At 45.4% G+C, this 25,687-nt stretch overlaps 2 protein-coding genes across 6 annotated transcripts in view; one reads left to right on the forward strand and one right to left on the reverse strand.

The window, feature by feature from the left end:
* The first annotated feature begins 8,575 nt into the window (after positions 1-8,575).
* On the forward strand, positions 8,576-17,838 carry GNG13 (G protein subunit gamma 13). Of its 2 annotated transcripts, none has more exons than XM_035130434.2 (3): positions 8,576-8,842; positions 16,515-16,661; positions 17,596-17,838. In XM_035130434.2, exons 2-3 carry the CDS (start codon positions 16,564-16,566, stop codon positions 17,699-17,701), a joined length of 204 nt encoding a protein of 67 aa, XP_034986325.1. In that variant the 5' UTR covers positions 8,576-8,842; positions 16,515-16,563; the 3' UTR covers positions 17,702-17,838. The 2 variants fall into 2 exon arrangements, with proteins under 2 accessions (XP_034986325.1, XP_060138536.1); XM_060282553.1 differs by lacking the exon at positions 8,576-8,842 and adding an exon at positions 11,295-11,372.
* A 968-nt stretch (positions 17,839-18,806) lies between these two features.
* The window catches only part of CHTF18 (chromosome transmission fidelity factor 18), a 39,336-nt gene continuing 32,455 nt past the window's right edge, over positions 18,807-25,687 (reverse strand). For all 4 annotated transcript variants that reach the window (XM_035131915.2, XM_035131917.2, XM_060282989.1 and 1 more), the window contains exons 21-23: positions 22,287-22,421; positions 19,601-19,658; positions 18,807-19,080 (exon numbers count right to left, since the gene is read on the reverse strand). In XM_035131915.2, coding sequence (XP_034987806.1) covers positions 18,944-19,080; positions 19,601-19,658; positions 22,287-22,421 — 330 coding nt within the window. In that variant the 3' untranslated portion in view covers positions 18,807-18,943. The remainder of the gene's footprint in view (positions 19,081-19,600; positions 19,659-22,286; positions 22,422-25,687) is intronic.

The following is a 25,687-nucleotide window of genomic DNA, read 5'->3' on the forward strand; positions in this document are numbered from 1 at the left end:
GGTTTAGAGAATACAGAGGTTTATTGCTGAGAGGAGAAAGCAACATGAAACCTCCTCCCACAAGAGTTGTTATAGACCTGTGCTATGTATGCCCAGCCTACGTGAACTCCTCTCTGTCCGTATGTGATGAATCTCAATAAAGTCTCACCCAGTTTGATGCGTGAGGCTTCTGCCCTGTGTTTGGCACAGCACATTCATAGATTTTTGCCATGGTGTGTCCTCCTCTTGCATCTGGGTTTGCTGGGTTAACCCAGAGCACAGCACCTGCCCCCCACCTTATTTTTGTCAGCCCTTCTCAAGCAAATGAGGGCGAAGGTGTTGCATGATGCCTGTGGCACCAAATGTCAAAGCAGAAGCTGCTTCTCCATTTCACACTTTAAGGCCTTTTTTTGCAGTTGTGTTTTGCAAGCCAGTGAAACGCACATGAGAGGAAATGTGCCCTCCCGACGAATTGTTCTGGTTCTATGGAATCCACTTGGTTTCCTTCTGGTCTTTTCTTTTTGAAAGCAAAACTCAAGTTTGGCCTGGTTAGGAAAGTTGTTTTGCAAACACTATTCTCTCCCCCCTTTATTATTTTTCAATACTTTTTGGTTATATATTTAAAACCAGGGGGCTGGGGAATCAGTAAAGTTTCCCGCATTTTTTTTAATGCTTCTGCTGGAGTTCTTTTGGACATGGAGCAAGCATATTTACACTGTGTAGAACTTTAAGGACATGTCAAACTGTTGTACCTTTGATCCAGAAATGTATATAGTAGAACCACCTGTGTTCTGTCTAATTGAAAATAATTATTATTAAAATAAGGGTGTGCCTTTCTTGTTGTTGTCTGGATTTCTGGAAGAACAGCAATTCATGCTTTGATTAGAGCTACCCCCGGTGGGATGCGGGTGGCGCTGTGGTCACAGAGTCTAGGGTTTGCTGATCAGAAGGTTGACGGTTTGAATCCCTGTGAAGGGGTGAGCTCCCATTGCTCGGTCCCTGCTCCTGCCAACCTAGCAGTTCGAAAGCACATCAGAGGGCAAGTAGATAAATACCGTAAGTACCGCTCTGGCGGGAAGGTAAACAGTGTTTCTGTGTGCTGCTCTGGTTCGCCAGAAGCGGCTTAGGCATGCTGGCCACATGACCTGGAAGCTGTACGCCTGCTCCTTCGGCCAATAAAGCGAGATGAGCGCTGCAACCCCAGAGTCGGTCACGACTGGACCTAATGGTCGGGGGTCCCTTTACCTTTACCCCTGGTGGGCTCCTCTGGTGAGCCAAATGTGCCCCCCAAGGCCTCTGTGGTCCTTGGAATTCTCTTGGAACACCCCCCCCCCCCAAACCTTCCCTTACGCCCTCCCTGAGTGTTTTTGCCTGGCTGCAATGTGTCCTTAAGTTCCAGTGATGCCTATTGCTTGCCTGGGTGGAGGATGGCTAATGAGTATAGAAACTAACCCAGTGTTTCTCAACCTTTTTTGGGCCACGGCACACTTGTTCCGTGAAAAAAATCACGAGGCACACCACCATTAAAAAAGTTAAAAAATTTAACTGTGCCGCCCTATATTGACTATAATTATGACTGTAAGAAACACTTGCCAATTGCTGTGTTGGTTGCAATCTCCTGTAATAAGGCTTCACAAGCCGTCCGGCGGGTCAGTGTTGTGTATTGGCGGCCGCCAGGCTCGTTTGCATTGAGCTTTGGGAAAGAGGAGGAGAAATATTGCTTTCCGGCGGGTCAGTGTTGTTTATTGGCGGCCGCCAGGCACGTGACAATGTAAATCGCCCTTCTCGTCGCCGCACGTCGCGGCACACCAGCCAGCGTCTCGCGGCACACTAGTGTGCCGCGGAGCAGCGGTTGAGAAACGCTGAACTAACCTACTGTTCAACGGTAAAATTTGCATTCATTGCTCCATCTTTGTTCCTGGAGCAATTGTGGTATGGTGCTAACCTGCTCTCTTCATTCATCTCTTCCAATACACCACTATGACTCCTTCAAGAACAGACAGGACAAAACAAATGCACTCCTTTCATCCTCCTGCTCATTTTGCCTTCAGAAGTTTACAGAATCCTCTCCAACTGTGGCTAACTATATCACAGGAGCTGGTGGTGTGAAGTAGTCTCTAAACTACAGTGGTACCTCGGTTTACAAACACAATTGATTTTGGAAGTTTCTACTTAAACTGAAGCGTACTTAACCTGAAGCAAACTTTCCCATTGAAAGTAATGGAAAGTGGATTAATCTGTTCCAGATGGGTCCACGGAGTACTCAACCTGAAGCGAACTTTCCCATGGAAAGTGGATTAATCCGTTCCAGACGGGTCCGCAGAGTACTTAAACTGAAAATACTCAAACTGAGGCATGACATGCAACATCAGTTGGCAAATGCTCTTTATTTTCTGCTTGAGTTGGTGGTTTCGGTTTTGCTCGTCCTGGGAAGGAGGCAAAAGCCTGTACAAAGTCCAAACCTTCAGGTTAGGCTGCTGCCGTGTTTTGTACGTGGGGCTGCCTTTGAAGACTTCAGAACCAGCAGCATGTGTGAAGCGTGACAACTAGATTGTTAACTGGCGGCGAGAAAGTGTCCAACTGCACTGGCTGCCAATTTGTTTCCAGGCCCAATTCAGAGCACTGGTTTTCACTTTTAAAATCTCACCCTTTGCTACCATGAAATCTTTCCTGGCTCGTTCAGTCTCCCTTGTCCTTTGCTCTCCTTGGTGTATCTTTAAACAGAGAATTGCTTTCTGAATGTCTTGGGAGAAAAAGAGACTTAAAGTTGCTGAGTTTTGGCTTGTAAGAACCAGCAGGAGTCTGTGTTTGAAAAGGGCTTTTAGGATTACAGCTGCTATGTTGTTAAAGAAAGTGATGGGAAGGTTAAGCCACAATGGATGGGGACAGCAATTTGATACGGTTAATCTCTTCCCACTTTATGAGTTTATGAAGGCTGTTGCTTTCAGCTGTTTTTTTCAGTAGGATCTGAATCAACCATTTGGTCCCACTGAAAGCAGCTATCAAGGAGGTTGTGTAGCCAAGCCCCTAAGTGAGAGGTCATTTTGTTGTTGCAAATTATGCCTGATTGGAAAGCCCATCTCCCACTAATTCTTGATGAGTGGGAATTGGTCAGAAAGACACTTGACACATGCTCAGAACCTCCTCCTTGGTTATTATTTTCCTAAGTGCCGAGCCTCTGATCACTCTGCTTGCCAACCCCCCTGGAGTTTCCCCTTTCCACCTCATGCAACCACTCTTGAATGTGGGGAGGTACTGCGGAACATCTGAGGGCTCCACATCCTTTATCTCTGTAACATGATGCACCTGAGGAATGGAAGAGGGAGAAGTTTAAAATAGCCATTCCCTGCTTCTTCAATGTTTCCCCCTTCTTGCTATAGTCAGACAATGGCAAGAGTCTGAGTTAAATGGGAGTGGAGAGACACCGAGATGAAAATCGTGGTTTTAAATAACGGCAGAGGTTTGAGTAAAGCAGGGATGGAGATGCATCCCTTTTTAATGAGTTGTAATAAGGAGAAATAACTTCTTCGCCAAACCTTTATTAGGCTTTACAAGTATACATACATATATAAAACTTTCAAATATATACAAATAAACAGCCATGCAAAATATATAATACAGTAATGAGAATTTTCATTGGGATTTCTTCCTGTTAAATAGAGCCATTCACCTCTCTTAAGAGATTGTTATTGTTGTCGTTTAGTTGTGTCCGACTCTTCGTGACCCCATGGACCAGAGCGCGCCAGGCACTCCTGTCTTCTAAGAGATGCTATTGACAAAAAACTTAGCCACCCTTGCAGTTACTTCTGGGTTAATAACAGAAGGCTGCAATGCAAGCTAACACGACCAAGCCTTTCCCAAGTCCCTTCTTACTGTACTCAAACCTTGTTTTACACTGCTGCTTCCCCCACAGTGTCACTGCCTCCTCACTCTAGTCCAGGGGTCAGCAACCTTTTTCAGCCGTGGGCCGGTCTACCGTCCCTCAGACCATGTGGTGGGCCGGATTATATTTTGGGGGGGGGGGGGCGGGGGCGAGAAATGAACGAATTCCTGTGCCCTACAAATATCCCAGAGATGCATTTTAAATAAAAGCACACATTCTACTCATATAAAAACACTGATTCCCGGACTGTCCGCGGGCCAGATTGAGAAGGCGATTGGGCCGCATCCGGCCCACAGGCCTTAGGTTGCCTACCCCTGCTCTAGCCAAACCTCTGCTTGTTTAAAATTGCCACTTTTCTCCTTTCAGTTTTCTCCCATCCCTGAATCATAGACTTGGAGTTGGAAGGTACCCTGAGGACCTTCTACTCCCTTAAAGGGATCCCTTACAGGGATCAAACTTGCAAGCTTGGTGTTATCAGCACCACACTGTAACTGACTCAGCTTCTCCTGCTTTCTGCAAACCCCTGCTGTTGTTTTAAACCACCTCTTTCCCCTCTGTGTGCCCAATCCCTTCTCACTCCCATGCCATGACCATGGGTATTGTGCAACTTGCCTTCTCTTTCGCCCCCCCCACCCCCACCCCATCCTAACCATACAAATCCAGGATTGAGATCAGGATTTCATTCAAATCCAGGGTTATGATGACATGCTACAAACCCTCCAGTGGGAGCTGTGTGATGATAGCCTTACACTTTCTTTGTATATAGGAAGAAATACATGTTTTCATTTTGAAGGCCCCCCCCCCATTCATCTTTTCCAAATAAAAATACCGAAACAAATTGTATTTATGAACTATGTCGCCAAGCAATTAAGAGACAACTTTGCAACTGGCTGCCAAATTAACAGATGGCTGGCAGTCATTGTATTACACACACACACACACACACACACACACACACACACACACACACACTGTGTATTAATGAACAAATGCAGTCCATCATTCCTTAATCTGCAAAACTAAGTGGGATAGGCAATATAGACTGCAATCTGCCATGCATAACCCAAAAGCTGGTGTATAGGAAAGCCTTTCGGGGATGGTTATTTGTTAATAGTGATGCTCCATCTAGGGTAAATTAACAAAAGGATGATTCTGTGGATTTTTGAGGTCTGTTTTGAATTTTACTCTTACTTTCAAGTGTGTGTGTGTATGTATGAGTTATAATCTGGTATGTTAGCCATGATGGCTGTGCTCTGCCTTCACGGTCAGAAGCAGCAATGCTTCTGAATACCATTTGCTAGAAACCACAGGCAGGGAGAGTTGCTCTTGCGCCCGGGTCCTGCTTTCAGGCTTTCAACTGGGGCATCTGGTTGGCCAATGTGAGAGCAGGATGCTGGACTAGATGTGCCACTGGCCTGATCCTGCAGACCCTTATTTTCTTGTTAGCTAGTGGTATGAGCATATTCATGGAAATGGTAAACACCCTCCCATTTAGATAAACAATTGATTCATCTAGCTCAGGGGTTCCCAAACTAAGGCCCAGGGGCCGGATGCGGCCCAATCGCCTTCTAAATCCGGCCTGCAGATGGTCCGGGAATCAGCATGTTTTTACATGAGTAGAATATGTGATTTTATTTAAAATGCATCTCAGGGTTATTTGTGGGGCATAGGAATTTGTACATTAAAAAAAAAAAGTCTGGCCCCCCACAAGGTCTGAGGGACAGTTTGCTGACCCCTGATCTAGCTCATTGTTTTTGACACTGACTCGCAGCAACTTTCCGGGCTTTCAGATAAATGTCCTTCCTGGAGATGCTGGGGATTGAACACGGGGCCATTTGCATGGCAAAACATGTGCTTCGGGCCTGGAGTAGAATGTGGCCCTCCCAAGCATCTGTATCTGGCCCTCAGGGCTTTCCCCAAGCCATGCTTCTCGTGGCTGGAATGTGCCCTAGAATTCCCTCAGGCATCAAAAGTCTTATATGGAAATATCCAAAGCCTTTGGGTACCTGTGGCAGCAAGTTCCACTTGGTAAAAATGAAAGCACTTGACAAACATTTATCACACTTTAACGGTGCCCACATTTTACCACCTGAAGCTGCCGCCTCTGCCTGCTACCTGTGAGATAGACAGATACCAGGTTGTTTTTCAGTGTGCAGAAAATCGCACTCGACAAACCCTCGGTGAGTGAGCAGCCCAGAGGCCATTTTGTTGATTGTCATTCCCATTTAAGAGGATGAAGACAGGGAGCCCTGTGGCAGCCGGCCCAACGAGAATGACGTCTTTCTCCAGAATGACGTCTTTCTCTGGGCAGCTACGTGGGGAGTTTGTGTGTGTTTTGCTGTCCCACTAGAGTAAGATCTCCCAAAATCCAATAACCCACATCCCAACATCACTTTGCTGCCACCAAAGCCCCACTCCCCAATCCCTTCTGATAATTGTTTTGAAAAGGCAGCGCTCGGAGATTACACTGATGTCAAAACAGCTTGATAATCTGGTCTTTGGGGATCCGCTATCACTGACCTCTTTACCGTAATAGCCACATGGTGTCCGTGGGGGTGGGGAATAAGTTTTGACCTGCAGGGTGGAAGGCTCTGGAAGGAAGGTTTTGTGCTGGTGGGGGGGGGGATGATGTTCAGGTCATGACCTACCAGCAAGGTGTACGAGCAAAAAGCCTTTGCCATCTTGCTTTTTAATTTTTTTGCTTTATTTATTGTTCTTATACCCTTAAGATCCTCAAAGGATGTGCATTCCTCTGTGTCCCCATGGGTGAGCATGCCTTCTCAATTAGAACAGGGGTGGGGAATCTTTTTCAGCCCAAGGCCACATTACTCTCCTAGGCAGCCTCCCGAGGGCCGCATGGCGGTGGAGGGTGGGGCCAGAGGCAAAAGTGGCATAGCAACAAATGAACATTTTGCCTTTGTGCAGCAAGCGAGATTCTACATGCACCACTTTCCTCTGTCCAGACAAGCAGGAGTCATTATCCAAATTCAAGGACGTGAATTCCAGTCTTGGCAAAAAATGCTCTTGAATGGGAAGTTGGGCAAATGAGAGGTTGGGCCAGGTAAAGAGGCCCAGAGCTATCTTATTTGTTTATTAACTTTTATCTCTCCAGAGGAAGCTCTGGATGGCAAACAGCAAAGCAGTAAAACAATACAATTACAAATAAAATATTTTTAAATGTTAAGAATGCATAGAAATATTTTTAAACATACCATTACTGTTAGTAATTTCAAGGTCACAGGGAACAGTAACTTAGCCATCAAATGCCTCAGTAAACAGGAATGTTTTAAAATTCCTGCTAAATGTTAGTAATGAGGGAGGCAGGAACACTCAGCAGGGAGGACATTCTGGAAATGGGGAGCCACCACCAAGGAGGTCCTTTCATGGCTCACCACCACCAACAGGGCCTTCCCTGCAGTGCCTGACAGGCTTGATAATACTGGAAGCGCTCTTTCAGGTATTTTGGTCCCCAGCTGTTTAGGACTTTCTTACACCAATGCTAACACTTTTAAATGGGCCTGGTAGCTTGCTACCAGTTAGTGAGGCATTCTCAGAAGAACCAGTGGCCCATGGTCTCATTGGGCTGAGCCCCTCGCCAACTCAGCAGCCACATTCTGCATTAGCTGCAGCCTCAAGACCAGGCATCCCCAAACTCCGGCCCTCCAGATGTTTTGGACTACAATTCCCATCTTCCCCGACCACTGGTCCTGTTAGCTAGGGATCATGGGAGTTGTAGGCCAAAACATCTGGAGGGCCGCAGTTTGGGGATGCCTGCTCAAGAACGTCTTCAAGGGCAGCCCCATGCACAGGGGGTAATCTTTCATAACAGGGCGCCCTGCGTGAGGCCAAACTTTGCTGCTACCAAACGGATCTTCTCAATTTTGTGCCCCCTTGGTCCGGTGGAACCACCCGCACCGCCCTAAATCTGGTGTTGGCCATGTCAAACGCATTATATAAATCTTATAGGAGGGAGGTGATGCTCTTCTGATGCTCCCAGAGGTTAAGATCAGCAAAGAGGGCCCTCTTGACAGTTCCTCAGCCCTCATAAGTACGGTAGTCTGGGAGAGGGCCTTCTCTGTGGCTTCATCTGATGTTGTGGGTTTTTAGAGCCCGCCCTATTCCTGTAACAGATCTGTTTTAACTTTTTAATGATGGATTTTAAATTATTGCAATCCACCCTGGAATCTAGTGAAGGTTGGGTAATTTAACAACAACAACAACAACAACAACAACAACAACAACAACAACAACAACAACAACGATGATGATTAATTGGCCTACAGAGCCAATCCCCTACCATGATGGCGAGTTGATTTATTTAAATATTTATTTGCTAGGCCTAGGTAGGTGCACCAGAAATAGTGATATATAGCACACTTGTTTTGCTTTTGCACACAGTGTGCATCTTTAGGTGTTCCTCGCCCATCCCTCCAGGCCCCAGGGATGCAATTAAGGTGCTGTTCTTAAGAGAGGGGAAGAGGTACTGTATCTATGGCAGCCCAAGCATCCTTTGCCTCCATCCCGATCCCTCTAATGAGACAGCCGCCTCAGCACCTTAACCCCAAGGCTCTGTTTCAGCAGAACCTGTTGTAAGAGGGCATTTGGAGCAATCGCTACCCGTGGAAGACAAAGGGTGCACTTTCTCTTTCTCAGCTTATCTGGGCTCCAAGCTGCTAAACAGAGCACCCGCGGGAGGGAGGAGGCTGGGGGGGGGGATTTCTCATTATCCCTGTTCTTTCCCTTTTCGGAGGCAGCTGGGCAGACTTTAATAGATTACATTCAGGATTTCAGATTGTTAACAGCAACGGAGGGTTCTGCTTGGAGAGGCGAACGTACAACTGAAAGTCCTGGGAAGCTGTTTTGAGCCTTTTTTTTAGGTGGACCCAATCTTCAGTGGGAAAAGTCTTCCTTCCAAAAGAAAAAGAACAAACACACAACTTTTCCCCTTTGGTCTTTTAAGCCCTTACTGCTTCTTCCAAGGTAGGTTGCTGGTTTTGACTTCTTTTATTAATAAAACATCGTGCCCATTAGATGGGGTGAATATTTCTGGTTACAAAAAAATGGGATTAGTTTTGACCTCCAGACCAAGGCCTTTCACCATCTCTACTCTTACAATTTATGACTTTTTATCATCGTTTCGCTGAATCCAACCACGTTTTACTCGGAGTCGTTACATTGAAATCAATGAATCTAAGCTAGTTGTGTATTGATTTCAGTGGATCTACCCTGAGTAGGGATAACATTGGATGTGGCCCATTGGAAATTAATGATAATTAAAGGAAACTTCCATGTCTAGGAACAGTATACCGTTTGAGTATCAAGATGCTGGGGGAGGGGGCAAGCAAGAGCAGGTAGCTGCCACCTTCATTCTTCCAGAGACATCTAGTAGTTGGAACGTGGGAAGCTGCCTTATACCAAGTTTTCTACACTGACCAGCAGTGAATTTAGATAGGAGTCTTTTCACAGCCCTCCCTGGAGATGCTGAGAATTGAACCTGGGACAACCTGATGCTCTACCATTGAGCTAAAGGATGCAGGACTAGATAGCTCCTTAAATCTCACCTGTAGGCTGCTTCCTGCGAGAGAGAAATGTATGTGTATTGCTGGCCTGGTTAACAGAGAGGGATGTTACTATTGAAAAAGGAACTTATTTCTGCTTGGCGTCTTTTAAGCAATCCTGAAAATTATTTTTACTTTAAAATATTTATCATCTTTTCCAACAACAAAATGATGCTCATTCCTATGCCAGTTGGTTCCTATGCCAGCAGAAGCAACCCCCATTTTTATCCTTGTAGACATGATGGTGTTATGATTTTTAAGTGAGTTTAAAATGAAAAATTGCACATATTTCTCAGGGTTGGCAAATGTTCCTTTTCCTTTTCTGTGTGTCTTCCGGCATATCAGGAATGTAGAAGCAGCTGTAAAGCATGGAATTATGGGTGAATGATGAAATGTTAAGTGTGTGCGCAGCACATGGCTGTCTTACAAGGAGGCCCAGTAAAACCAGTAAGTCCAGGTTAGAAAACTCCCCAGATGCACTGCTGTTCTAGAGCAAGATCTAGACTCCTCCGCCATGCCACACAACCAGAGACTGGATCCCGGGATGTGCCCCAAGATCTACTGCAGCCCCAGAGAATAGCATCTGGGGAGGGCGTCTGAAATTCGCTGTCCTGTGTGGATTCATTTGAGCTCTTAAAGCTTGTTTGTTTTTCAACTGTGCCTTTGCCCAGAGGGAGATGAAACGCAGTGGACTAGCTGCGTTGGCACGGCCAACTGATGTACTCACGGTCCCCAATGCTCTGGTGTGTTTGTTATGGAGGATGTTGTGCTGGCCATGGATCTGCTAATCTTAGGTTAGCTCAACACTTGGGTGGAGTCCGGACTCCTGTTTCGGGCATAAAGCATTTGATCCATGGTTTCCAGCTGGGAGTCTCTCCCAGCCCTGCCTGGAGATGACGTTTGAGATTGCAACTGGGAATTTCTGCATGTGCAGAGCTGGTGCTGTACTACTGAACTAAGATCCCAGTCCTCATGGTTCTGAATAAAGGGACAATTTAAATAGGAACATAGGAAGTCACCGTATACTGAGTCGCACCTTCTTGCCCAGTTTTGTGAACACTGACTGGCAGAGGCCCTCCTGGAGCCTATCCTCAGCCTTCTCCAGAGATGCCAGGGATTAAATTGGGGACCCTCTGCATGCAAAACAAGTGCTCCGCCACTGAGCTAAAATTGCAGTCCTCATGGACCTGCGACCTTCTGCATGCAAAGCACCTGTTCCACCACTGAGCTTACCACCCTTTTCCAGAAGAAATGGGCTTGGCTGTGCCTAATGGGGAGTTGTAGTCCAAAATCATTTGGAGGGCACCAGGTTGGGGAAGACTGCCTTAGATGGTTGGGCTCATATCCACCTAAATTAGGCACAGCATAGACCAGGGGTAGGCAACCTAAGGCCTGTGGGCTGGATGTGGCCCAACCGCCTTCTCAATCTGGCCCACGGACGGTCCGGAAATCAGCGTGTTTTTATGAGTAGAATGTGTCCTTTCATTTCAAATGCATCTCTGGGTTATTTGTGGGGGCCCCCTGGTGTTTTTACATGAGTAGAATGTGTGCTTTTTGTTTAAAATGCTTCTCTGGGTTATTTGTGGGGCATAGGAATTTGTTCATTCCGGCCCCCCACATGGTCTGAGGGACAGTGGACCGGCCCGCGGCTGAAAAAGGTTGCTGACCCCTGGCATATACCCATTGCAATTACTGAACTTGCCAGTGATTTCAGCAGGGCTACACTGCTGGGAAATAACTTTGGGTGCAACCTGATGTCCTTCTCCTTAGCAGATGTGACGCAGCATCTCTCTTGACCCGATAGCTTTTCATACTATTCAAATTGCAATCAAATCAGACCCGGAGATTGCTTAGTTAAATGGCAATGTGTGTAATGCATGCAAAGTGGCAGCCTTTTCAAGCCCTGGTGTGAGAGGGCTGAGTTTCTACAGGGCAGGAGCTGGACTGCTAAGGTAGGTTTTTGTTCTCTGTTCACCGCTGCAAATATCTAGCCATTGAGACAGTCCATATTTGTCCAGAATCAGGTTCTTATAAAATTTATTATCTGCTTATTTCATAAGATAGTTTCTCATTTGTCTAGTCTTCAGTTTGGTTTGAGAATTATTATTTTTTAAAGCGCGTGAAAAATCGTTCGGCCTTTTAGTGCAAATTTCTCTCAATATGCATGTTTGTATGCAATTTGGCTGAAATATACACATTTTGAAAAGCGATTTCCCCTAATGTATATCCTTTGCGTGCTGTATGCATTATTATGTACACTTTACCTGAGCTAGGGAGTCAGGATTGTTTTCAAATTCTTCCTGAAAGTTGATAACGATGGAGACGGTCACACCTCATTAGGGAGGGCAGTTCATAACGGGAGAATTGACGTTGAAAAGACCCTGTCATGGGTCAAATATGAAAGACGTGTTTGCAGAAACAGATAGCAAGGAGACCTTAGCTGCAATATTGCTGGCATAGTCTTTCTCCTCTCCCCTCCTTGCCTGTTCCCAACCCCACCCTGTGCCAATGAAAACTCTGGGGTTGGGAAAACAGCAGCTGTGCTTGAGCGTATTATGTGGCCTTTCAAATTTAATGATGACTCGGTGTGGTTTTAGACATCAAACATACATCGGTGTCATTTGCCCCTTCCTTTTTGGAGGCATCCTGACCAATACATTAGTTAGAAAGAAATGCATTTCTGGTGGTTCCCTTCAGATGTTTTGGACTACAGCAATGAGTCCCATGTGCTGGCTGGAACAGATGGCTTTTGTGATCCAGAACTTCTGGAAGGTATCAAGTTGGATAAGACCTCAGTGTTATCAATGGATTCAATAGTTGGCCCCTCAGTTAAAAGGCAGGTATAGAATCATAGAATTGTAGAGCTGGAAGGGACCCTCATGATCATCTAGTTCACCCCCCCTGCACTGCAGGAATAAGCAGCTGTCCCATACGGGGATCAAACCTGCGACCTTGGGATTATCAGCACCAAACTCTTAACCAACTGTTACTTGATTCAGTAATACAAATGTGAATGACAGTAATATGAACACAGATGCCCTTTGGGAGATACAGTGTTTTCCCGAAAATATGACACTGTCTTATATTTAATTTTCCTCAAGAAGACACACTATGGCTTATTTTCAGGGGATGTCTTATTTTTATTATGCATCCAGCCTCGCCACTTCCTTGGCGCCCTCCAGAACTGCGCCTATCACTATGTCTTATTTTCGGGGTATGACTTATCTTGCTCAAATGCTTAGAAATCCTGCTACGGCTTATTTTATGGGTATGTCTTATTTTCGGGGAAACAGGGTAGCTCTGGTGTGTTATACCCAACTCAGAGTCGACCCATTAAAGTACATAAACCTAGGCTGGCCATGCCCATTATTTGAATGGGTCTACTCTGAGTAACATCAACACTGGTGACAACCCATTCTTAGCAGGAAATGGTACCCCAAAGGATATATTTTTAATCCCTTAATCACAGAGCCAAAACCATCTTAAAAATAATAATGAAATATGGGTGGCATCCAGTGCAGGTCCTTCTCAGAGTAGACCCATTGAAGTTAATCAACATGACTAACTTTCATTTCAGCGGGTCTGCTCTGAGTAGGATACCTTAATGTACAGCCTCCCGTTGAGTAAGGAAGTAGTAAACCAATGAATCAAATTTCCATTGATAAACCGACCGACAAAAGCTGCTCAGGCAGAACTGTTTGGCCAACAACTTGCAGTGTGTGGCTGTGTTAAACTGCCCCCTGGAAACAAACTGGCAATATGTTGGTTTTGTGGAGCTTAACCCCTACCTCGCCCCCCCCTTTCGTTCACCATCAACCACAGTCCTGCCGAACAGCGATTTGCTTAGGGATTTAATCTCTCATTTCCATCAAGCCAGCAACAGCTGCTTGCTCTCTCCCCCTCCCCTTCCCCAGACCCTCCTGTGGGAGACAGCATTTAGAAGGATTTGTTAGTTAAATGCTAATGCCACGAGATAAAACTATGCAAATCATAGGATAGGGGGGGGGGAAGCATCACTTTTCCATAAGCCTGGCCCCACAGCATACTTTGAAATACAGTGGTGCCTCGCTAGACGAAATTAATTCGTTCCACGGGTCTTTTCTTATAGCGAAAAATTTGTCTAGCGAATCCCATAGGAATGCATTGAATTTTTTTTGAATTTTTTTTTGCCCATAGGAACGCATTAATTGAATTTCAATGCATTCCTATGGGAAACCGCGATTCGCTAGACAAATTTTTCGTAAAGCGCATTCGTCTAGCGAGGCAAGCTCCGCTCGAAAAATCCTTTCGTTAAGCGAAAATTTCGTTAAGCAGGGCATTCGTTAAGCGAGGCACCACTGTACTGCGTATAATGGGGTCACCCCCAGATAGATAGCTCCAACCTCAAAGGGCTTCCCAGCTCTGGATTTCATAGTCATCACCAGGGACTTTCACACTCACCCTATAGAATTAATTGAAAAGGAGACACAGACTCCTTGTCTAATAGTGACTGCCAACCTCTGCAAGTGCAGAACACACTTTGGCTTCCAGAGAAACTTTGCTTTGACTTTTATTTTTAACAGATCCATTTTCCTAGACCTTGTGAAAACTGGTTTCTCAAATTCCATTTGCTAGTGTCCACAGGCAATGAGAGGCTGTGAGAGCCATTGCTGAATGAGGATCCCAGTGGAGGGTGTAGAGCAGGTATCCCCAAACTTCGGCCCTCCAGATGTTTTGGACTACAATTCCCATCATCCCTGACCACTGGTCCTGTTAGCTAGGGATCATGGGAGTTGTAGGCCAAAACATCTGGAGGGCCACAGTTTGGGGATGCCTGGTATAGAGAGTGGCTTTCAGGGACCAAGGCAGCTCCTTGCCCCATAACTAAACTAACGTTTGCCATTTAACGCTATGCAAACAATGTCTAGTTTACTAAATGTATGCAGGACCCAGCACTCACTCTTGGGAGGCAGATTATGTTGTTCTAAAATACACATAGTTCTGCCTTTATCTGGGACAAAAGGCTCATGCAGCTTTCCCCAGGAGTTCCTTTGTATTTTGAGTTGAGGGCCCTGGAAAATCTCCTCTCTGTACAATTTAAAGCAGGAGTGGGGAACTTCAGGCCCAGGAGTCAAATCTGGCCCTCCAGATTTCTCTATCTGGCCCTTTGGACTCTCTCCAAGCCACATCCCTCACTCTCCTTTCTTCACATCCTCCTTGAGTGCTTTTGCCTGGCTGGAACATGCTCTTGAACTCTAACAGTGTCTCTTGCTGGTCTGGATGGAGAATAGTATATGATATATGGTATCATATACTATGATGTTATATAGAATATGATATGTTATATATGATATGTTATATATATATATGTTATATAGAATATGATGTTATATAGAATGGTATATGATCCCCACTCCTGGTTTAAAGGCATAGGAACTATTTTTTGCTGGGCATTTGCCCACCCTATCAAAGAGACCCTCCCTCATATCCACCAGGCATGGGATGGCCATCTCTGACCTAAAAGAAACCCACTTAGCACCGTTTGATTTTCTGTGATTAGCAGAAATGTAATACAGGTGAGATCTTGGGAAATAATGTGGTGATGGGGGAGAGCTTGACTTGCTGATGTTATAGTGCCAAAGGCTTGTGGAGATGCAGAACCAGGGCATCTGGAGGCTCAAAGGGAGATTGATAATTCCACCAAAGTTTGTCACCAGGGGTGGGAAAGGCACCTGCTACATCTGTCGTATTTCCACTTGTCAGCTTGCCCACAGCAACAGGCACCGACTCCTCCTGTGGTTACCATGAAAGGTGATGTAGAATAATAGAATTGCAGTTGGAGGGGGACCCCAAGAGTCATCTAGTCCAACCCCCTGCAATGATGAACCTAAGGCAGCCTGTATCAGCTTCATGCCCTCCAGATGTTCTGGACTACAACTCCAACATCTCTTGACCCTCCCCATTTTATTTTATTTTTAAATTTAGTTTTTGAGCTTTTAATTTTTGCTTTGGGTAGTTGCTTCCTCTTTTTGTCTGTGTTTTTGTGGGAGGGTAGGGTTCCCCCCCCCCCGCCTTGGTGGGTGTGACGGCGGAGGATCTGAGCACCCCGTTTTTCCTTTTGTGAAATGGGTATTTTGGGATGGATTCAGGGGCACTGAGCTCAGAAGGCTGACTGGAAAGAAATTCCATGTCAGAGGGGGCAAGGTACCTTCCAAGGGCCAACCTTTCAACCTGCGGTTGTGTTGGAAGCAGCAGATGTTTTAGGATGGTTTTGCAAACTGACCCACATCCAGTTCTTCCCCATCTGTGCTTGGTGAAGCAAAGTATATGCAAAGGCAAGATCCAACATGGCAATTAGTTCCAATTTCCCTGATGTATCAATTGTGGGTGTTAACACCTCCTGTTCCCTCTCTAGAGCTCTGTCCTTTGAAAATATACTCACTATTTTTCCTTGAGAAAAGTTTTACTTGATGCAAAGTCAGGCTATTTTACTTGATCAGCAGGCAGCCCGCCCTAGAGACAACTTGGACCAATTATTATTTTTAGTTCAATCTTTCTCTAACTGACATTAGTCCCTTTGTAGCAAACTCAGGTGCTAAGAGCCAACAGGATGCTGGGAAACATGTATTGTTGTGGGTTCAGGATTTATCTCATTTTTAGGACATATTGAATGCCGTTGGTATGTTTGTTTTTATGTAAACTGTATATTCTCTCTCTCTCTCTCTCTCTCTCTCTCTCTCTCTCTCTCTCTCTCTCTCTCAAATACAAGCTCTGAGGTTTGCAATATATATAAACAATCTTTAAAAAATAAAAATAAAACTTGGGAGTGAGGGAAGAGGAGACTCAAAACACCAAAAAGTCCCGGGAGGGTTGAGTATGCTCAGGAGCAATGCAATGTTTAGTGTTAGTTGGAAAGGAAAGCATGGTTCAAAATCTCTGCCATGAAGCATGCCGACCAACCTTAGCTCAGTCCCTACTTCTTATATTCACAGAAATCCTGCTAAATAGGTTAGGGTAATTTCTGGGGGGGGGGGGGGGGCTCCAGCATGCACTTCTTGGAAGAGGCACAAACAAGCCAATTAAAATCTACTCACTGTTTTTAATTTTCTGCCTAGGTTGACGCTTCTCCTTCTCTGACCCGATCAGCCACCAAGCCACATCCCCATGGATGAATGGGAAGCCCCTCAGTGGAAGAAGGAAGTCGAAAGCCTTAAGTACCAGCTGGCTTACAAGCGGGAGATGTCCTCAAAAACGATCCCCGAGTGAGTCCACAAACAGCTTCCTCTCTTGCTATTTCTCCTTCCTGCCACCTTATACACACACGACTAAGTACATTCCACATAAGTGGAATCTAGCATATTAAGAACATCAGGCTTATTTTAAACCTCCCTCTCAGGTTTCTAGTCCCAGTACCGACAAAGATAGGCTTGAGATGGAGTGGAAAACACCTAATGTTGGGCACCTGCTTTGAATGTAGATTGTCCTGGGTTCAATCCCCAATGGCATCTCCGAGTAGGGTTGGGTCTCTGGCCTGAAACCCAGGAGAGCTGCTGCCAGTCAGTGTGGACAATACCAACACCATTGTGCGTTGCATCCTTCTCTCTTGAGAAACCCTGGGGGCGGCTGTCCTATGAGAAAGTGGAGACTTTTGAGGGCAGACACACTCTGCCACCCTCAAAATCCTCTAGCTGTGCGTTTCCTGCTAGCAAAAGTAATTAAAAGCTACTCAAGAACATGAACCTTAAGAATGAAGAGCTTTCCCTAAGATGTTTGGCTCTAGAAATACACATCACAGCAATAGAAACAGATGCAGGCCTGGGATTTTTCTAGGTACCTGAGAAGCTTCAGTTCACAAGCCCACAAGTTTTCATCTATGTACAGAGTGCCTCTGGGTACAATAAGATAGCATGTGGTAGGGGTCTCACTAGCCCAGCACTCTGCTGTCAACCCATCTACCTTGTAAAGCCGGTGTACTTAGCCTATGGCCTCTAGATGATGCTGAATTTCAACTCCCCAGTGAGTATGACCATAGATGATGGGGAGTTATAATTCAGGATTTTTTTTTAAAAAAAAGTTTTTAAAAGGGAGAGAAGGACATGAGATTTGGGACCAGGCCCAAGATATTCTGGACGCAGCCAGATGTTGGCCTACTATTGCAACGAGGAAAGACCCTCATATATTCTCTTTCCACCCTAGATTTCTTAAGTGGATAGAAGATGGCATTCCAGAAGATCCATTTCTGAACCCAGAGCTGATGAAGAACAATCCGTGGGTGGAAAAGGGGAAATGCACCATCCTCTAACCCATTGCCTCCCAAAATTTCGTCCACGATAAATAAAAATAGCTTCCTTTGGAGATACTCAAAATTGCATGAAAACTTAATGTATAAAGTTTTTATTTTAGTTCCTCACTATGGCTAAACTCACACTTTTACCTCCCCCCCCCCTGCTAGCACAGTTGAGTTCATATTAATTAAAGGTTTCCTTTAAACTAATTAAACTAATTAAAGGTTTCCCTCATTGGTATGATTTGGGGAAGAGCATTCTTCCTTCCCCTGGGTTAAAATGGGAGGTGCACTTCAAACCACCGACATACAGATTTCACAGAACAGGCAGGCACCCTCCCTGCAAATGTTGTACCATCAGGCCCATTGCACCCAGATTTCCCTCCTTTCCCTAGGGAGATAGGGGCTCAGGAATACCTATGCACTTTCTGGAGCAATGGTGATGCTTCTGGGGGTTCCCTTCTACCCACCATCTATGGTCTAGGCTGCATGAGAGAATTCAGGTGCATGTAGAATTGCTTCCCTCCTGGGATAATGTCACTGTTCATATGTTGGCAGTGCTGGGTAGCAGAATCGGTGCTGAACGAGGTCTTCCCATCTTGACAGACGAAGGACACATCTAAGAGTGGATCACCCTTTCTCAAGGCATGTCACACCCTGTCCTAGTAGCACACTGGTGTGCCCCTGTTCACCAGTTGGGAACAATCACTGAAGAGAGTACGGATGGAAAAGAGACCCCCCTGTTTTGAATTTTGGCACCACCATCTGGGAAGATATAGGGACACTGGATGCAGCATGGGATAATAAAATGGTAGAGTTGGGAGGGACCCAAAAGAAGAATCGAATCCAACCCCCTGCAATGCAGGAATCACAACAAAAACTAAGCAAAATTTGCAGCTTTATGAACCCTGTAGTTTCTCTTTCCTATACACCTGCAATTCTTTTTTTTGGTCTTTTTTGGGGGGGACTTGTAAAGGAACAACACAAGTTTTATAAAATAATTTTTGATTACTTTAAATACTTTTTTGTATCTTGTAGGATATACCGTTTTGCAGTTAAAAAAAAGCTAAGCAAATGTGATAAGGGCTTCTAAGCAAAATAAAGAAAGTGGCACTGTGCATGTCTCAAATTTATTCCTTTCTTTTTATATATAAAACAGGATTCAATACAAAAGCATACATAAACATTTTTGTTCAAAATATCCTTACATGGTACCCACATGCCAGCTGACTCCTGTGCTTCCTGCCCACATTTCAATCACTAGAACAAATCTTTAATGTAAATATTCCTCCGAACTGCATTGGAGACCCCTTCGTTGAACCGAAACCAAATATCGCTCTGCCCAACAGCCTTCCCAATTTGTTTTTCTATTCGGTTTTTCTCAGGTTCCTGATTGGCTGTTGGGAAAGGGGAAAAAGAAAGAAAGACGTAAGATTGATGAAGGAATTTTCAGGGATGGGTGCCTGTGGTCCTTCAGATGTTTTTAACCGCCACCTTCCATCAGTCCCAGCCAGCATGACTAATGGTCAAGGAAAATGGGAGTTGTAGTCCAATAACGTGGAGGGCCACAAATGTTCCATTAGTGCTGCAAACTGATTATGCAACAGACTGGGTGGGGATTTGAACCCCTATCTCCCAGGTCTTAGATCATCACTCTTAACCACTACACCACAGAGGCAAAGCTAGGAGGGCAAAGAGGTTCAACCTCAGCATTTGCCCAAAGCTGTATAATGAAGGCACCAGGTGGACCTCTGTGGGGAGGGAGTTCCACAACTTAGGGGCCACCACAAAGAAGGCCCTGTGTGTATGTACCAAGGCAGCTAAACCATCTTCTCTGCTGACACCACCTATCCACTTCAGTAAGCCCAGTCTCCCTCCCCCTTCTAATGGAAATTTTATCCCCACCCCAGAACATACCTGCTGACGGAGACACATTTTTCTTGACAATCGCACGGCCGAAGAAATCTGTTTCTGGCTGCGGAAAGGAACAGAAGCCATTATGAGAGGGCACCATCTACTCCCCACATCACCCACAGTTGTTAAATGCAATACATCTGCCTGGTTTCCTCAGAGAAGCCCAATGTCACATGGGCACGGAGCTTTGCAAGTTGGCCCGCACAGGACTTCCAGCTTAGCTACAGAATGCGGGTTTACTTTAGAATGTGTTCTGACGCATTTGCTCATTGATGATCACCCATGCAAATAGTTACCAGGCAGACCCCATTGTGTTTCCTGGAGAACAACTCTCCAAACCAAGGAATGTCTTGCAGTGGACACTGCAAAACCAGCAAAGTATTGCTCAATCCTGGAAGGCTTTTAATCTTAATAATTTGGACTGCTGGCATTCAAGGGCCTGGCAAATTGCCTTAAGGAAAAGGTATCTCATAAACTAAAGGGCAGAGAGCTTGAATGACAGGTGTTTTTTTTACTATCTATGCCATCATTTTATTTCTTAACTGAATAATGAAGTGCATGATCACTCCGCGCCACCAGTATATATCAATGTCTAGCTCATTTAGGACTATATAGAAACTTTATTCTCAATAATGATGGAACTCACAAGTAGAGAATACTTGTATTTTTATAAAGCTTGGTTGTGATAAATGTAGTATTGTGGGTCGTAAATCCTTAGACCCACGCAACCAATCTTCAATGGCTGCCTAGCACGCTCCCCAGCTCGCTCTGCAAAGCTTCTTCTTGTTTGGACCCAGCAGAGTTACAGCGCAGCTGGAACGATGGCAGTCTGTGTCTTCAATAAAACAGACTCAACTCCGTTGCTTCTAGTCTAACTCAACTTTATTACAGAAGCATAAAAGAAACAGCAAAACCAACAGAAGCTAGTTGCATGTTTGCAGCTCTTATCTCTAGCACTCTCTCATACACACTCCTTTCCGGCAGAAACTCAGACTCAGACTCTCAGACTCAAAACCAAAACTGAACTCAGAACAAAGGAAATTGCACATATCACTTATGGGCAGACACCCAGAGAATCACAACGCCTCCAGAGTGTTTTAACTCAGTGTTCACCAGAATCCCAACAAGCTTTATAAAGGGGATCTTTGTATTTGTGAATATTTTACTATCCCTTTGGAGCTGCGCTGTATCTTTGTACTTTTGCCCTCCTAGGCTGTGAGGCTTTAAAGTTTAGATTTTTGAATCTTTGGTGTGTTTTTTGTTAGGGTTGCACTTTTTTTTCTTGGTTAACCAAACAATAAAATATAAAACAAAAACGAACAAGCCCCCGCCCCCAGCAAAGGGATATCTAGTTTGCAGGCACCACACTATAAAGGTAAAGGGGCCCCTGACCATCAGGTCCAGTCGTGTCCGACTCTGGGGTTGCGGCGCTCATCTCGCTCTATAGGCCAAGGGAGCCGGCGTTTGTCCGCAGACAGCTTCCGGGTCATGTGGCCAGCATGACAAAGCTGCTTCTGGTGAACCAGAGCAGCGCACGGAAACGCTGTTTACCTTCCTGCCGGAGCGGTCCCTATTTAGCGTTGCACAACTGCAAGTGAAGGACCATCCTATCCAAGGCACGGCAGCCGGCAGCCTCAAAAGAAAGGCTGTATAGCTCAGTGCATCTGCTTTGAATGCAGAAGATCTCTATGTCGGGTTGGGGAGGGACTCCCTGCCTGAAACTCTGAAGAACTGCTACCAGTCAATGTAGACAATACTATGGGCTCTGACTCAGTATAAGGCAGCATTCTATGGGTTCACCAACCCAGTGGATAAATTAGTTTTATTATCCACACCTCTCCCTTAACTCTGCCCCCAGGTACTGTTCTCTTAGTGAAAAAGAAAGCTATGTACAAGGTCTGCAACCCGGCTTCAGCCTCATGGAGAGGGATGTTTGGGATGCAGCCTATTTCGGTACCTTCGAGCTGCACCTGTAACATAAAAGTGGCCTTGCTGATCTTTACAGTTGCCACCCACCGGTCCTTAAAAAGCCACCACCCCGCTTTTACTGCAAACCAGTGAACATCAGGACTGGTTCCCCAGTGCAGTGGAGCTGCAATAATAGCCTCCCAGCAGTGGTGCTGCTGCCATTTACTGGGAGGATGGAGATTAGGATGGCTGCCAGGTGGAGGCTGTGCAGCGACACCAGTCGGACTGCTGCATGGGCTTTGCCAGTGCACCTGCGCAGCCCGGACCTCGTGGATTTGAGTTCCACATTGGGCAAAAGATTCCTGCACTGCAGGAGGTTGGATTAGAGCAGGCATAGGCAACCTTGGCTCTCCAGATGTTTTGGAACTACAACTCCCATGATCCCTGACCACTGGCCCTGTTAGCTAGGGATCATGGGAGTTGTAGTTCCAAAACATCTGGAGAGCCAAGGTTGCCTATGACTGGATTAGAGGGACCTTGTGGTTCCTTCCAACTCGACAATTCTAGGACTAGACAGCAAACAGAAGAAAGGAGAGCTTCATACATGCACTGGGACAAGACCCGCCAGAATTGCTGCACTGAAGACACGGGCCTTTCTCAACTATGCGAGACAGAAACACAGCAAAGGGAATGAGGCGCAAGCTGCCAGGCTGTGCTGGCACTGCAAGCTGCCCTGGGCTATGGTCCTCTGCTGCCTGCACTCCTTGGACGCTGCCCTCACCTTCTCCTCAAATGTGGCTCTCTTCACAATCTGGTCGAGACGCTGTTTGTGGTTCCGCACTCTGGATTCGGCCAGTGCCGGCTCATGGCTTGCTTTGTGGTTGCCTTCTTTTGGGAGCGAAGTTGTCTCCATTGCCTGCGGGGAAGATGGAGACAGGCAGAGAAGGGTTAGTTAATTTATTGTATTTATTTGCAGAATCTTTCTGTATCTCTTTTCAGTTCTGTTGAGGTGCTTTTCGTCATGTTCACGCCCCACTTTTTCCTTGAGGGAGCTCAAGGTAGCGTACATGGTTCTGTTTCAACCTCACAACTCTGTGAAGTAGGTTAGGCTGAAAGATGGCGACTGGCACCAGATCAGCCAGTGAGCTTCACAGTGGAATGAAGATTTGAATCCTGGTCTCCTGGGTTCTAGGATGACACTCAAACCACTATTCATTCATTCATTCATTCATTCATTCATTCATTCATTCATTCTCTCTCTCTCTCTCTCTCTCTCACAATCTACATAATCAATAAATTCCAGTGATTGAAACCAAGCCAGAAAAGCAAGAAAAAAGGAAAATGCAAAATCAACACCAGGCCCCATTTGGGACTGTTCTGCTCACCATAGTCTCCTGGTTTGCCTGTAACAGAAAGCTATGGTTAACTGTTGCTTCCTGGCTTGTTTACTCTACTTTTAGAGAGGGAGGAGAAAAACAGCTACGGTACGTTTTGATGCATGAAGTTTGTGCATATCTTGTAAGAAGCCAGCCTCTGGTGCCCTCCAGATGCTTTGGAGTATAGCTCCTGTCAGCTCCAGTATTATATGGCTGTCTTCACCAGGGCTGATGTCGTCCTAAACAACAACCAAGATTTGATTGTCCAAAAGCAGCTGGTCTCTTTTATTCTTTTCCCTTTAAAGTTTTAGAATTTTAAAATACAATTCTATATGGTCAAATAATTTTTCCACAGGTTTTTTTCTTTCTTAAGAATCATGTTTGTTTACTCTCTCTTTCCATTTCTTGTATAAAAAAAATACAGGGCGGGGGAGTCGTCTATTATTTCATTTCCTTTTGTACTATATTAATTCTTCCCTTATCAGCCAGCCCATATGAAACCTAATTAAACCTGCAATCCCACAGCCTGCTTAATTAGCAAGGCTGTTTGTATTCTGCATTTAAAAAACGAAACAGCAACAAGGAAAGCTCAGCTCTGCAGCCTGTATAAATTATGCAAATCTACAAATTTCCTCATTTTGCAAATCAGGGGAGTCATTCCGCAATAGAGGGAGCTACACAGAGTCCCAGCCACTGATAGTCTTACTGAAGCAAGTCTTGTTTTCAGAGATTTCAGGAACCATTTGGTACACAATTTCCAGCAACTCACTGCAACTCAACAGATGTCAAAGATTTTCAGACCGCTTAATTCTAGGACCAATGTTGGATGTATCAGCAGAAGTCACACTGCACAACACAGCCGTGGCTGCCAGTTTGTAGACCAGCATTGCATATTAGGAACAAAAAAGCAAACACCCTGGTGTGTGTGTGTGTGTGTGTGTGTGTGTGTGTGTGTGTGTGTGCATCATGCACTGCATCCTGGCATAAGAAGTCTATTACCACCCAAAACACAGGAAGAGACTCGTGTGATTCAAAAAGCTTGCATCGTGTATTTTAATAAGTAGCTGGCCCAGATTCTTAATTAGTCTTTGGCTCCTTGTTCCCTTGAGCGTTTGCCGAGAAAGACCTTTGAGCCCATTTGGTCTCCACAATTCCATGATTGCTGCAAACCTGCAACTATTTTCAGTTTCCATCACTATTGGCTAACAGCATATTTACAGATCTGGTCTTGGAAAAGGAAATGCCACCCTCTAGGGGACAGAAGCTTTCAATGCTCTCTTCCATCATCATGATAATTTGACAGTAGACTCTCCTCTGTTGGAGGTTTTTAAACAAAGTTGGATGGCCATCTGCCAGGGATTCTTGAGCCGTGATCCCTGCATTGCAGGTGGTTGGACTAGGTGACCCCTAGGCCACCTTCCAACTCTACTATTCTACAATTAGGAACATAAGAATGTGTTCTTTGCTGAGTCAGACCACTGATCATCTAGCTCAGTACAACACAGGCTGGCAGCAGCTTTCTAGGTTTTCAGGCAGCAAATCTGTCTAAGTTTTAACAAATTATGTGTGACTAATTATGTGGGATGTGGGTGGTGCTGCGGGTTAAACTACAGAGCCTAAGGCTTGCCAATCAGAAGGTCGGCGGTTTGAATCCCGTTGCTCGGTCTCTGCTCCTGCCAACCTAGCAGTTCAAAAACACGAAGTGCAAGTAGATAAATAGGTACCACTCTGGCAGGAAGGTAAATAGTATTTCCGTGTGCTGCTCTAGTTCGCCAGAAGCGGCTTAGTCAGGCTGGCCACATGACCCAGAAGCTGTACGCCGGCTCCCTCGGCCAGTAAAGCGAGATGAGCGCTGAGATGGACCTAACGGCGAGGGGTCCCTTTATCTTTTAAGCTTAATGTACCAGCTGCCAAATAATTTTTCAACTCCATGCGGACCACTAATCTGTTCTTTGTAGAATCATAGTGTTGTAGAGTTGGAAGGGGACCTTGAGGATCATCGAGTCCAACCCTCAACAATGCAGGAATATGCAGCTATCCCATACGGGGATCATACCTGCAACCTTGGCATTATCAGCACCAAACTCTAACCAACTGACTTACCCACTGTCCATGCTGTGATCTCTTGGGTGGGAGTATTTAGCAACACGAAAAGGCCTTAAAGTCACATAAACTGGGCATCCTGTTCCCACCCTCCTCTTAGTTTACGTTGGCATTACCGTCTTCAAAAAAAGGGCCTTTACACAACAGGTTTAGGGTGGCCTATCAGAGATTTCCTTTAGGGTTGCCTAAAAGATGCCTGCTTCTTGGGAGAAAAGCAATGACAAACCTAGACAGCATCGTAAAAAGCAGAGACATCACCTTGCCGACAAAGGTTCATATAGTTAAAGCTCTGGTTTTCCCAGTAGTGATGTATGGAAGAGAGAGCTGGACCATAAAGAAGGCTGATCGCCAAAGAATTGATGCTTTTGAATTATGGTGCTGGAGGAGACTCTTGAGAGTCCCATGAACTGCAAGAAGATCAAACCTATCCATTCTTAAGGAAATGGAGTGCTCACTGGAAGGGCAGATCGTGAAGCTGAGGCTCCAATACCCTGATGTTGGAACAGACCCCGCAACAGATATCACCAATCTTTCCTGGTTATCAAGAGGACGGAGACATGTAATGTCAAAGGATCAGTGCCAAGAACTTGTGTGGTGGCAGCAATAGGCACTTGGACCCACCAGAGGGCAGAAGAGCTTTCTAAATGAATTTGACAATTATGACTGTCAAGCATGTAAACCTCAACATGAATACTATGGCTGT

This window comes from Zootoca vivipara, chromosome 14 (genome assembly GCF_963506605.1).
Source record: "Zootoca vivipara chromosome 14, rZooViv1.1, whole genome shotgun sequence".
NCBI lineage: Eukaryota > Metazoa > Chordata > Lepidosauria > Squamata > Lacertidae > Zootoca > Zootoca vivipara.

Excerpts from the sequence above, each read along its gene's own strand:
- GNG13 (XM_035130434.2), top strand. The coding sequence starts at position 16,564 with ATGGATGAATGGGAAGCCCCTCAGTGGAAGAAGGAAGTCGAAAGCCTT. Across the intron at positions 16,662-17,595 it reads TCCTCAAAAACGATCCCCGA|ATTTCTTAAGTGGATAGAAG; the intron begins GTGAGTCCACAA and ends TTTCCACCCTAG.